This window comes from Macrotis lagotis, chromosome 1 (genome assembly GCF_037893015.1).
Source record: "Macrotis lagotis isolate mMagLag1 chromosome 1, bilby.v1.9.chrom.fasta, whole genome shotgun sequence".
Taxonomy (NCBI): Eukaryota; Metazoa; Chordata; class Mammalia; order Peramelemorphia; family Peramelidae; genus Macrotis; species Macrotis lagotis.
In genome coordinates this window covers 208,050,931-208,065,841 of record NC_133658.1, presented here as the reverse complement: position 1 = coordinate 208,065,841, position 14,911 = coordinate 208,050,931, and the positions used below count along the sequence as shown (strand labels likewise).

Below are 14,911 nucleotides of genomic sequence, written 5' to 3'. Positions count from 1 at the left end.
AGATACATAGATGTGTATATATAGATGTGCAAACCAGATGAATGTACCTAGGAATAACTGTGATATAAAAGCAAAAGTCATCAATAAAATGAATTCTTTCCAAAAAATATTTTTTCAAAATAGGTTATAAAATTTCAATATTTCAGGATATATGAGATTTATTTCATCATTGCAGACACCTCTTTTACTGATGCAAATCACCACCCTTTTTGTGATTTTGTGGGTGGTATCTGGTGCTGCTAGATCAAAAACATCAAATCTTCATCGTGTGGCTCTCTACACTTAGCTAACTGGTTCTGGGACAGCTTAACTGCGACTGGCAAAGTTTACCCTTGGGACTGTCAGTTGGTCAATAAACATTTAGTAAATTGTACTATGCAAGGGGCAGCTAGGTGGCGCAGTGGATAAAGCACCGGACCTGGAGTCAGGAGTACCTGGGTTCAAATCCGGTCTCAGACACTTAATAATTACCTAGCTGTGTGGCCTTGGGCAAGCCACTTAACCCCATTTGCCTTGCAAAAACCTAAAAAAAAAAAAAAAATTGTACTGTGCTAAAAGATAGACATACTAAAAGACACAAAAGACTGTCCCTGCCCTCAAGGAGTTCTTAATCTAAGGGGGAAGATGGCGGAGAAGCAAACAAATATATGTGTATGTGTATGTGTGTGTGTGTGTGTGTGTGTGCAGTGTATACACACACACACACATACACAGACATATATATATATATATATATATATATACACACACACACACATATATAAGCTCTAAACAGAATAAATAGAAAATATTCTAAGAGGGGGCTAGGAAAGGCTTCCTGCAAAAGATATGATTTTAGTTGGAACATGAAGAAAGCCCCAGAAGTCAAAAGGCAGAAATGAGCAGAGAGAACATTCTGGGCATGAGGACAGCCAGAGTCAAGATGGATGGATGGGAGAAAGAGTTTGTTTGATTTGATTGTGTAACAGAAAGGAGAGTAGCGCCATGAAATGAAAAGCATTGGTGAGGGGCTGGGGGAGGTCAGAGTAGAGAATATGTTGTGAAAGTGTAAGGAGATTTGAAAGATAGGCAAGTGTGCTACTAGCTCCCCTACATGAGCTCCCAATCATGGAGGGTTTTGAATGTCAAATAGAGAATTTTCTGTTTGTTCTGGAGGGGCAATAGGGAACTACTAGAGTTTGAATGGATGGTGATATGGTCAGACCTGAACTTCACTTTAGCAGCTGAATGGAGAGCAGATTGGAGTGGGAAGAGATTTGAGACAAGTAAACCCAACAGCAGGACATTGCAAAAGCCCAAGTGTGGGATGATGAGAGGTTGCACCAAGATAGTGGCAGTATCACAGCTGGGGGAGCAAGGGAGAAGGAGAATATTTGAGAGATGCTGCAAAGATAAAATCAATAGGCTCTGGCAATAGATGGGTATTGGTGAGGTCTGTAAGATGAAGCCTAGATTGGAGAAGTGAGAGGATATTGGGGTCCTTGACAATAACAGGGAGATTTGGAAGAAGGGAGAATGTAAGGAGAAAGATAATTTCATTTTGGACATGTTGAGTTTAGGATGTTTGCTGGGCACCAATTTACGATGTCTTGGATATGAGAGATTGGAAGATTGTATAGAGGTTAGGGTTCCATATATGGATATGATAATCATCATCATAGATGGCATATAGTTTATGAACTTAATCACCTCAATGCCACAATAAGGCCTAGGAGGACATTATTTAACACACAAATACACCAAATAATGCCAGATTTTTGCCTGCCCAGGAACAGGATTATAAAGTCAGATTCAAATTGAATCCATGTCCAGTCACAGGTGTAATCTAAGCCTTATTCAGAGGTGACACTCTCTAACTTCACATTAGCTTTCTCAGCTTTCAATTCAGGTGACAAGTAAACAATAAAAACAACTTTAGAAAATGGCGATCACAATGAACCACTCTACCAGTAGAACACACTTGATCAAATTGATTTGGAACATTCCTAAACCTTACTTTAAAAGCTACATAATACAGGCATATGTCTCTCTCTCTCTCTCTCTCTCTCTCTCTCTCTCCTTATTTCTCTCTTAAATGAATGAATGACAGCCTACTAGTTTCCGAGAACTTTAATTAGCCTAAAGATGATTTTAATTACCTGGAGTTCTCTTCCTTCTGGTCTCCCATCCATCCATCCATTTTCCAAACTCTGTGTATTCCTTTGGTTTATAGCTTGGTCTATGTTTCTAAAACAAATGTATAAGACAATTTTCAGAATTACTACTCATAAGCTCCCAATCATGGGGAAGCAATACAGCACTGGAGAAAGAATCAGTCACATTAAGACTTGGGAGTACTGTGCCCTAGCCCAGTTTTATTACCAGGAAGTTGAGTGAATTTGGCTAAATCCTTTGACCTTGTACAGATTACCATGTCCTCTTTATAAAATAAAGGGATTAAATTTAACAGTCTCTAAAGTTTTTTCCAGCTTTATCATCACACTATTAATCTATGACTAATTTTGGTAGTACAAGAAGAGATAGATAATATAAATGTAAAAACTTAAGATGAGAAAGGCTTTCAGAAGTTATTTTAGTCCATGCTCTTACCTTTAGCAATATTTACCATACTGTACTCTCTTAGATGAATGAAAGCCTACCAATTTTTTTAAATATTCAGAGAAGAAAATTTTACTATTAAAATAATAGTCTCTGGGTTTTAACCCCTATTCTATTGTTAATAGAAATAAAATCCCCTTTTAATTAATTCCACAGGATCTTCAAATTACGTTATAATCAGTCCCCAGCTGCCATTTTGGCTGTTTCTTCTAACCTTGAAAAGGTGGAACAGGTATTACACCGTTTTGATAGAGGAGGAAGCTATAGATAAGAACAATTAAGTAATTTTCTCTTGGTCCCAGAGGTAACAGAAGTCATTTAGCACCAAGTCCAGTTTCTCTCCAATCTTCTATGATTGAACTTGGAAATTAAATATATATTCCTTAAAGTTATTCTGTGTTCTTGATTTTCATGTGAAAATTTTATTATTTTTTGATTGTTTCTTTTTTTAAAAAATTTAGGGATTCTTTTCATAATATATGTATATTTATACATATAAAACATCTATATACTTATTTATATAAATAAATATTTTTTAAAATAATATAAAACTATTTATTTTATATAATATAAATACTATAAAATTTTTAAGCAACTCCATTTATAAGAATGTAGAAAAATGTACAAGAAGTTCAGTATTTTTCCCAGAAAGTAATGTATCCAAGACAAAAATTGGGCAGAGAAATCAGAGCATCCATGTAAATAAGCAAGAAAAAGTTCCATATTTTATCAAGAAAAAAATGTTAATTTTCATATCTTCTAATGTTCTGACAATTTCATTCACCAGCACACATAGTTCCCATCACAAATGTACTAGTAGATTTTAATTAACATGTCTCCATAGATCATTTCCATGCCAACCCTCCAAATTGCAGAATGTCAATTTACTATACCTTTAAAAGGTTTTCCGCTGAAGCAAAAAAGTCATCTGTTGCAAATAAAACCTAGACAAATAAAAAAAGAAGTAAAGATAAAATAACCATAAATTAAAAACCATTTTATTTCACTCCCCAGTGAAACATTAGGAGTTGCAGTAAAAAGAAGATGCGAAATTGCCCTAGGGGAGAGAAACAATCTGCAGTTAAGAGATGGTGCTTTTTAAATGTTGAGATTGCTTTACCAGCAGACAGATACATCCTAATCTCTTCTCTCCCACCCTTTGTTCACAATTCCCTTTAACCATCTGGATCCAGAGGCAATAACTTCTTACCCTTTGCAAAAAAGATAAAGAAAAACTGGGTGGAGGACAAGCAACACTCTCCTTTTTTAAGAAGCAAAGATTTTGAAGAAAAAAAAGGTAAATATCTCAAACCCAAAACTAGCCAGACCCAATTATATTTCTAACATTGACACTAAGCTCAAGTCATCAAGAAAGTGAGCTCATTCTTTTTTTAAACAGGGGTTTTACCCAGGTAGTCAGACTTCCTCTTAGCCTATTTAAGATTAGGAGATGCACATATTATTTATCCCCATTTTATAAGGCGAGGAAGCAGAGACTCATAATACAGTTAGTGGTTAAATCTTCAACCAAGATCTAAATTCAGGATCCCTAATACTCTTCAAAAAATATTTTCTTAAAAAGATATTATTTTTTAAAAAAATTTAAAGACCCAAGATGGAATTTTCATCTGGTAACTTTACACCCTTTGTCAATCTTAGGCAAAATAAAATCACTACACATTTTTACTCCATCATTATGTCAGAATTGAATCAGTACCCATGTGAAAAATGACAAGATATAGCCCAGGTGGATTCAACAACATGGTATAGTGAATAGCACATGGGGGTAGCTAAGTAGTACCACAGTGGCAAGACTCATCTTCCTAAATTCAAATCCAGTCTAAAATACTTACTATGTGACCTGTGGCAAGTCACTTAATCCTGTTTGCCTTAGTTCCTTTTCTATAAAATGAACTGGAAAATGGCAAGCAAACCACTCCTATATCTTTGCCAAGAAAACCAAAATGGGATCACAAAGCGTCAGACAAGACTGAACAACAATATGGTCTTTCTAGAATTGCTGTTTGTAGTCATTTTGACATTTGTGATTTTCTTAACAAAAATACTGGAGGGGTTTCTTTGACATTTACTTCTGGTCCTTACAGATGAGGAAATAGAAACAGTTGAGTGACTTGCCTAAGGTTACATAGCTGGCAGAGGCTGGATTTGAACTCAGAGTATTCCTGACTCCAGGACAGCATTCTAACAATTGTACAAACTAACTGCCTCAGAATTAGAGCAATGGAGTAACAAATCCAACTTCCTCCTGAGGCTGTTATGAGGCTCAAATGAGACTAACCCTTGTAAAGCTCTTAACACAGAGCCTGGCATGTTTAATAAATGCTTGTCTGGTGCCTTAGTTCACCTCTTCCTCTTACTGTTGTGACCTTGCACAAGGTCCTTCCTGGGCTTCAGTTTATTCTTTTGTAAAGCTGAGGAGATTTGATTAAATGGCTTGTATAGTCTCTTCTCCCTTTTGATATCCATGAGTTCTAGGATCTTATAGCATTTTATCTCTTACTCTTGTCTACTCTTGCTTACTCATGTCTATAAAAAGCAGAACACAGACTGAATTCTGACTGGTCCATCAACTCATGCTGCCTGAGTGTTTTAATTTGTTCTTTTTGTCTTATTTCCTGAATTTGTCTTAATTGATCAGATTTCTTTCAGAGACTCAGGATAGATTAAGTGACTTTCTCCAAGTCATAAACTAGTGTTTTGAGGCAGAATTTGAACCCAAGTCTTCCCATCTCTAGTTCCATCATTCTATCATTTCTAGTATCCTGCCTCGCAAATGAAATGATTCTAATTTGCATCCCAGACTGCCGGAAGGAAAAAAAAAAAAAAAGGTACCTATTAGGGCTATGGACAGAAGCCCATGATTGCACCAGCACATATAAAAGGGAAATGCCAACCTATTCTCATTCCTCACTTTGTCATTTCCCTCATGTCTGGTCCTGGAACCCAAGGCTTAGCTTTCTCTTGAATGTTCCTAAGATCCTGAAGTTCAGGGTTGTCCTTGAGTAACCCAAGTCATCCTGCTCATTCCCCCCACCCCTCATCCTGAGTGGCTGCCTCAATCGATTCCCAAAGGGCTTTCTCAGGGACCTTCAACAATGTCATAGGTGAATAGCCTTCAGGTTATTGGTAACACCTGAAAATGTGTCAATACACAAATATTTACATGAAAGTAGAACAGTGAAGACTGGTCAGTCACCCCTTAAGGCTGCCAACCCCATTCCAAGTCTATCCTACATGTCCTAATACTGAAGTATCATCAATCAGTGTTTGCCAATCAGTTGTTTTAGGTCACTCATCACTAAGACCTTGTTGGTTTCAGGAAGTTTGAGAACAGATGGTGATTTACCTCAAATATCCTCAACCTCAGGTGACTCTGAAGACATTTATCCAGAGTTTTAAAGTTTCCATGATCTCAATTGACTCACACTACTGGGTCATTATCTCAATTTACCTTCATAACAAATAATCCCCATTTCATAAATGAGAAAAGTAAGTCTAGGTGTATTGATTTGCCCAAGGTCATATAGTTAATACCTAAAAATCACGGATTTTGAACCCAAGTTCTCTAATTCTCTGCTCAGTATTATTTCTTTAAGTCATAGGCAGTTCGAGATAGAACCAGACCAGGAAGAAATATTTAGTTCCTTTCTATTACTGCTTAGGGAGGCAGTGTGATAGTCATTAGTGGATAGTGTTTAAGAGTTGGAGTGAAGAAGACTAAGGATTAAATTTCATCTCTTGATATTACTATGATCAAGTCACTGAAGCTCTCTGCCCCAGTTTCCTCATCTATAAAATGGTGAGGATAATATTATAAGCACCTACCTCATAGGCTTGCTGTGAGATAATAATAAAAATACATTAACATATAATATCTACTGTGTGTCAGGCATTGTTCTAAGCACTTTATAAACATATTATGAATTGAATAACTAATAATAATAACGAGCATTTGTATAGAACCTACTATATATGAAGCACTGTGCTAAGCACTTAACAAATATAATCTCATTTGATTCTCACAATAATCTTGGAAAGTAGATGTTACTATTATTATTTTATAGTTAAGAAAACTGAGGCAAACATGTTAAATGATTTTTTCCAGAGTCACAGCTACTAAGTGTCTGAGACTGGATTTGAACTCATATATAAATTAGGTGTCCAACCTTTTAGCTCTTCTGGTCCATGTCACCCAAGAAAAACTTGTCAAGGGCCATATACGGAATTTAATATTTATTTATGACTACAATATAACCCATAGTATCAAAGAATATAGTAATGAGATGAAATAATGCTGCATGAATGGACTTTGAAATATAAATGAAGGTTCTTATTATTACTACTTCATATAGGGCCCCCCAGGACAGCAGCTAACTCACCCAATGACCATATTCATGCTCCCTATGGAAATTCCATGAGATTATGTGCTATCTTTATATTCTCATTGTCTGTATCATAGTCTCAGATCAAGTGTTTAACTAATGCTTTTTTTCATGGATTGATTGATTGACCAGAAGAAATAAATGAGGTAACTTATTTCTTATAACTGAGTGAAGTTCCAGTTGTTTGTCAGACCCAATCTTGACCCACTTTTTCCTTTCTCTGTGCTTCCTTTCATAACCAATAGGCCTATGATCCCTTCACCAGCACCAGTTGCATTCTATCCTTTAATGTCACATATAATTCTTAATTATTCCATAAATCCTCTATGAGGATCATTAGAAAGTGGTGGCAGCTTTCCTCTAGCTTCTCTGATATTTCATAAATACCTTAACAGTCTTCAGACTATCCACCTAGTCTCCTTTCCTTTTTCTAGCTGAGCAGACCACTTCTTTGTCAAATCTCACACAGTCTCAAAGCCATTTTGAAGACTACTTAACTTGCTCAAACTATTATTAGAAAAATGATGAAAAAGAAAGAAAAATGCTGCTACCTCTGATGTACCCTTTCCACTGCCCTCCAGCTCACTCACATTTGTGATTCTTCTGACATCATAGTGACTACATATATAGCCACAAAGTATCACCAGGAGAATATCAATGTTAAAAAAAATGGGTTTTTGTGGCAGTGAGCAGCTTGGAATCACTGAAAGTGTTGTAGAATTTCCCAATGGGGAACAAGGCTTCCATCAAAAACAGACCACAAACTACTTAATGATCCAGAATCTCTCCCTGATATACAACTTTCCCTAAACTGGCCAAAATGTTCTTTTCTTAAGCTGTCTTAAATCATGCTAAATATCTGCTTTTCCCTCTTGCTTTTTTAGTTGTGCAAGGTCATAGGATCATGACATTTATACCACAGATTTAGACCTTATAGCTCTGGAACCAGGAATTCACTCTCTAGGAATTTTGGAAGGATTTGGAAATCCATGTACGCACTGAGATTTTTCAATTATCTGAAATGCTGCCATTAAACAAAAAAGCAACATGAGTGAACCTCTGTAAAATCCCCAAGTACTACTAAAGGAGGACTTTTCTGTCCTGAACTAAGAAAAATAAAAAACTAGATTAGAAACTCTTTTAACAAAGTCCATAAATTCATACTCCCAGATCTGGCATCAAAAGAGCAATATAGCTTATAAGAACCTTGATGTGACAAGTATTTAAAACTAATCTTCACAAAGAAGTACCAGGATGATTTCAGGCTCCACATTCCTTTTGAGTATTTAGAACTCTGTTTGTGTTTGTGTTTGATGCCTTTTCCCCACAGCATCTGTTTATGAAAATGGATTTTCTTTTTAAAAAAAAAAAGTGGATTTGCTGCCCTTGTAGCATTGAAATTTAAGCTCCAAAACAAGATGGATGCAGAACCCAGATTGAACCCTGATTGCTTATATCAAGATGCCAGTCTCTGAAAGCTACAAATCTATGCTAGCTCATTAAGTGACTCCGGATAACAATAATACATTTGTAAAGCATTTTAAAGTTTACAATGAGACAGGAACATACAAAAGTTTAAGAATCCAGGCATGGTGTTGCAGCCTGACCAGCAACAAGACCCTAGAGACTAAGAATTTAGGGTGATTTTCCATTGGAGTTTGGGACTTGAATTTGATGGGAGTAATACGTAAAATCTGAACTAAGAACCTTCTCCCAATTTCTCAAAGATCAAGTGACTAGAGGAGAGAAATTATGACCCCCAAATGTTGGGAGGAACTGCTAAAATATTGTTCTTTTTATATTTTTGAAATTAAATATCTCTTTGGCAAAGCTAATTTGATTTTAAATGGTTAAATAGAACTAGGGTGGTAGGACCTCTAAAATGGAGGGAACACATTCAATGAGAGTTCAAGCCAATGGCAGAAGCAAGAGATTTCCAAAGTCCTTTAGGCCCTCAGAACCCTAATGGAAGTGGGATGAGAAAGATCTGAGAAAGTGGGGCAAGAGTGAATAATATGATATGAGAATTCTAAAAAGGAAAAAAAGAAAAGAATGCATTCCAATTGACAGAGACAAATTGTTCAATCCAATGGAGGCAGGACTAGTGCAGGGAGCTATTAATAGTTGAATGTATTGTAAATTGAGTATATTATGAGAAATATTGGGAAATAAGTCTGGAAAAATAAATAGGAGATAATTGAGGGGCTTAAAAACCAGATTGAAGAATTTTTATTTTATTCTAACAGCAATATGAAGTCTCTGCAAACTTCTGAACATAGGTTCAAACGCTGCCTTAGGATGAGACAGTTCATACCATCTAGAAGTTTACCTTTTACTACCTAAGGTGAAAGATGTAATACAAGTATAGATAATAATAATAATAATAATAATAATAATAATAATCAGGTACTTAAGGACAAAGATGAAGTCTAGACAAAGTTTTCTTTGTTGGGGAGAAAAGAGAGGGCAGGGTAGGGAAGAATTCATAGAAGAAGTGATAGCCAAGACCAGTCTTGAAGAGACAGGTTTTGGAAAGCAAAGATAAGAAAGCAGGGAATTCCAGACACAGGGAAGAGGAATATGATGTACTGAGTTTGGAAAACAATAAGTTTCATTTGGTGTGGTTAGAAAATAGAGTGAATAAAAGAAATGTAAAAACATGCTGGCAGGTTGTAGGCAGATGGTAGAGGACCCTTGTAGGAAGTCTATATTTTGTCCAACAAGAAAGACAATCACTGAAAGGTTTTTAGTTGGGAGAAGAGGGTGGGGAGGTGTGGAAAATGGTCAGATATATGTCTTCAGAATATTATTTTGGGAGATGTGTGGAAGATGGTTTGGAAAGAAGACAGCCTAGAGGCATGGAAACCAATTATGAGGTTCTGGTTCTGGTTGGGAAGTGATGAGGGCTTGAACGATCACAGTAGTCATGTGAATGGAAAAAGAGGAAACATATGATAGCTGTTCTGGACATAAAACTGACAGGCCTGGGCAATTTATTGGATGTAAGGAAAACAGAAAAATCATAGATGACAGTGAGTTTTCAAGCCTGGATAATTTGAAGTATGATGGTGACACAACAGAAAAAAGGAAAGTTTTGGGGAGGGGGAAAATCTAGAGTTCACTTTTTGAGATCCTGGAAAGACTATCTAGGTACAGATATGTACTGGGAGGTTAAAGCAAAATTAGAGCTGGATAACCAAATTTGAAAATTATCGATATAAAGGTGATAGCTGAACCCATGAAAGTGGATGAAATCACCAAGGGAGATGATGCTGAGAGAAAAAAAGGTCCAGGAGATTCATTTATTCAATTAAACTTCAAATGCTGTAAAAGAGAAGTCTGTATCTTGTTCTTCCTATGTGTTCAAGTGACCATGAGAAAGTCTCTTGACTTTTCTTGGATTTAGTTTCCCAATTTATAAAATAGGAATGATAATAGCACCTATCTCCCAAAGTTGTTATGAAGACCAAATGAAATTATATATAGAGGGAGAGCAATTTACAAACCTTAAATTATCATATAAATGTTAACTGTTATTATTAAATTGTTTCCGCATCTAAAAAATGGAAATACTTTTGCTACTTATCTCATAAGTTTATCTAGAGGAAAGCACTTCACATTCTTTAAAGTACTAAGTAAATTAATTCCTCCAGATGTCTAACATATTGAGATCTTAGACTCACAGAGATCCAATGGACCTTAGGAATCATCTAATGTATCTCCCTGAGCAAGAATCCCCTCTATAGTTTTCCTGACATCCTGTCATCCAAGCCTCTGTTTGAAAATAGAACTTCCCCCCCTCCTGTCATAAAAGGATGGGCAACCTCCTGATGCTGCCCATTCCAGTATTTTAGAAAGTCCTCACCATTGAGAAAATCCTTACATAAAACCTAAAACCTTGCTTCTGGCAACTTGTATTTGTCATCCCTAGTTCTGCTCCTTGGGGTCAAGAAAGTAAAATGTAATCCCTATTCTGGTTAAAAGTCTTGCAAATACTAAACATTCAATAAATGTTGGTGTAAGCAAGGAAGGCACAAATGGATGAATGGATGGGTGAATAAATAACAAAATGCTATACTTATCCTATTTTAAAAGCTCAATAAATACATATTTGTCTTTAGGAACACTGATTCCAAAGAAAAACAAGAAAAATATCTCAAATGAAAACTTATTAAATTTAATGGAGAAACTTGCATTCATCAACTTAAAGTTGACTTATTGACTATTGGCCCTCTCTCATCCTTAAAGTGAATGAGGAAATGAAGATACAGGGATTGGGAAGGGAGTTTTCAGCAGATTAAGCATCTTTTATATTCTAGGTCTTGTAACAAGTGCTGGAGATAAAAAGATCCAAATAAAAGACAAAAAAAAAAAAAAAAAAACACTAGACCCCTGTCCTCAAAGACCTTATGTCCTAAGGTCTTTGTCAGAAGAGACAAAATACAAAATAAATTTAAGATGATTAAGGGTATAATTATGTAAACATTACAAAATGTGGCAAATGTTCTTGAAAAGAAAATGGAAGAACTTTCCTCACTCCAACTTTGAAGGCAGAAAGAAATTTGAACTATATTTTCTCCGATGATTCAATAGAATGAATTATGGAGGCAAAGAATTCTACAACTAGTAGGTGTATCATGCCTGTCATTTGGAGAATCACTGACTTTCTAACTCCATGTGCTGCTGCCAAAGGCAGCATGAAAAAGACAGGAGAATAAACCAACTAAACTGTCTTTAACAAGAAACTCCCCACACTTCTTAGGAGATATTTTACTAATTAAAGTAAAGAAACTTATCTCCTCAAGCTAGTTTACTGATAAAAGTAGAGGTGTCAGGGCAATAGGGTAGCATGACTGAGACAAAAACCATGGATCATTTGGTAAAATTCTCTTACCAAGACCAGGCACAATAAGATGGGCAAACAGTTTGTAAGGTAAAAGAATAGACTGAGTATAGGCCAGTCAGGAAGAGTAGCTTTCCTCCACCATGGAGGAAGAAATACATCTGGTAAGCGCCTAATTTTAAATAATTATTCTCATTAAGTAAGTAAATACTATTATATGTTTCTACCTGTTTAGGAGTAGATGATCATTTGTCAGGGAAGCTATAAAGGGATTCTTTGCTCAGATAATTAGATGATTCCCAAGGTCCCTATCATTGCTGATGATTCCAGCATCTCCACAATGCTAGATACTAGTGAGAATTATTTATGCCTCCTCTTTTTAACCTCCTCTAAATTTCAGCACTCTAGGGCAAATCTCTAGTTGCTCCACTATAGATATGGCTCTCAATTTAAAAGAATTAGAGATCAACTACTCCAACCTTCTTATTTTACTGATAATCAGTTAGATTTATGTTCCCCTGATGCTGACAGAATGGACCAGGGAACTCATCTACTATCCACATAGACTGAAGGTTTAGTAACATTGGAGCTAGAAGTATGAACCTAGACCCTTCTCTACACAGTTCCATCAAACATGATAAAACTGAAAATATCAGCCATGCTGAAATCAGATTGGATCTCAGACTGAATACTAGCCATGCTACTTACTTGCCTATGTTTCCCTCTCTAGAACAGCTTCTTCATCTGTAAAATGGGGAATAGGAGCTCATCTTAAAGGTCCCCTTTCAATCCTAAATCCAATTCTGGTTTCTTTTACTTTTGATCAAGTCATTAGAAGTATTAACAATCACAGAAATCTGATGAGAAGAAGGGAAAGTTTTCATATTTCTTTCCCCAAAGTAGAGATAAGGAATGGATAAATGTAGCATATGAGAAGCATGTTAATGACTCACATCTCACTTATACTCTAAGATTTATGAAGAGCTGCCTCACAATGAGCCTATGGGGGAAATAGTAAGATTATTATTATTATTATTATTATTATTATCATTTCCATTGTACTGATTGTGAAAGCAAGTATCAGAGAAGTAAAGTGATTTGTCTCAGTTCACATAGCTAGTTAAGAAACAGTCAAGATTCTAATCCACTACCACCTTCCCCACCAAGCTCAGGGCTCTTTCCCCAATTATCATCACTGCTGGAAAAATGAAAGAAAAGAGAGAAAGAGTAAGAGAAAAGGGAGAAGAGAATTTTTAAAAAAAAAAGGAAAAAGTGACCTATCAAGGTTATGTTTGCTAGACTATCCAAACAAAGCTTATATACCTAAGAGCATAAATGAATTTGAAGAATTATCTGAACCTTGAGATGTTTATCTAGTCAACTCAAACTCTGAACCCCTGAAGTTTAGCCAATCAGAGATAAAAATCAGTTTCTGTGCAAATAGCCAAGAGGTAAAGTGCACTTTCTACTTATGCTTTTCCATTTCTATGAGACTTTTTTTTAGGGTTCCTGGGAATCTAAGGGTGAAGACTTAGAGGCACTGGTCAGTTGAAAATGAATAAAAATTATTGTACCAAAAGCAAAACTATTCCTTCTTCTTGACATATCCATACAATGCCTTGAACAATAAATGTTGCTGGATTTGAATTTGTCTTACTTTAAAGATAAAAGGTCATCCTAGAGTAAGGTCTCTAATACTTTGGACAGACCCCTCCTACAACATTTATAAGAGCATGGGAAAAAGTGATACAGGATGAGAAGGTATGGGTGGGTTACCATGTACTCACATTAATTAAATCATAGATCCATTTAAGTATTACAGATAAAATTATTTCTAAACCAATGTCTCAGTATTAGTATAGTGCATTATTAAAATTAGAAGATTTTTGACTTCAAACAAAGCATTTCCCATCTATGGACCTCAGTTTCTTCATTTATAAATGAGAGATTTGAACTACATAAGAATTTCTTAACCAGGAGTCCAAGGATCCCCAAAAGGTCCATGAATATATTTCAAGGGATCACTGAACTTGGGTTTAAAAAAATTATATCTTTATTTTCACTAACTTCTAATTGAAATTTAACATTGCCTTAAATTATGCATCTTCATTTTATTTTTAATTTATGGAATAAAATAGCATTTCTTTATTATAGCACAATAAAAAAGATCATAGTACAAAAAAGATTGTTCATAAAACTTCAAATCTACTATGTACAATTTGCTATTCCTTTCAAATGACAATAAATTACATAAATTTTTTTCTTTTTTTTTCCTATTTATTATGGATGCAGATGGTATCTCTTCGTATGTCCTTTATAGTTAGAGTTTTTATTACTAGACAAAATAACTTGTTCACTCAAAGATGTTTGTAAAATAATATTGTTACTACTATATACAATAATATTAATTTTTAAAATCTATGTATTTTCTGAGAAGGGAACCATAATCTTCAAACTACAAGAGGTCTATAACACAAAAAAATTAACCCTGAGCTAGATAATCTCTCAAGTCTCTTCCACTTCTAAATCCTATGATCTCATAAAATTCATTCATTTAAAAAACATATAGTGTGTGCTTTCAAGCAATCACTTGCTAAATGCAAATGTATAATAGGCATTTAAGATGATATACAAAAGTACAGTCAATAAGACATTATCCCTGCTTGCAAAAAGCTTGGAGTCTAGAAGGGGAGACAAACAGCTAACTATGATGCAAGATAGAAAATATTGAGTACATGACAATGTACAGATAGGGTACTCAGAGTTTAATGGTAGGAAAGATCATTTCTCACTGATCAATCAGGGAAATGTTTCATGGAAGAGGTGGGATTTGAATTGAACTGAGAAAAACATATAAAAATTTAAGAAGACTGGGGAATTTAATGAGCAAACACAAAAAAATCTGGAAAAAGCAGAATGTATTTTGAGGATGAAGACTTTTCCAGTTTGCTTCTTTGTATATACTGATTCAGTACAACAGTTAATTAACTCTAGTTAATTCAGTGTAGATGACAGGCACAGCATTTGTGGTCATAAAACCCAAGTTTATGGCATGATAAAACATATT

The 14,911-nt window shown here is 35.3% G+C and overlaps 1 protein-coding gene across 9 annotated transcripts in view; it reads right to left on the bottom strand.

The window, feature by feature from the left end:
- Nucleotides 1–14,911, bottom strand: part of ALLC (allantoicase) — a 64,051-nt gene that overhangs the window by 29,717 nt on the left and 19,423 nt on the right. For all 9 annotated transcript variants that reach the window (XM_074209590.1, XM_074209591.1, XM_074209593.1 and 6 more), the window contains 2 exons: nucleotides 3,492–3,542; nucleotides 2,139–2,226 (listed from right to left, as the gene is read on the bottom strand). In XM_074209590.1, the coding sequence (XP_074065691.1) occupies nucleotides 2,139–2,226; nucleotides 3,492–3,542 (139 nt within the window). Of the gene's footprint in view, nucleotides 1–2,138; nucleotides 2,227–3,491; nucleotides 3,543–14,911 lie in introns of those variants that run through there.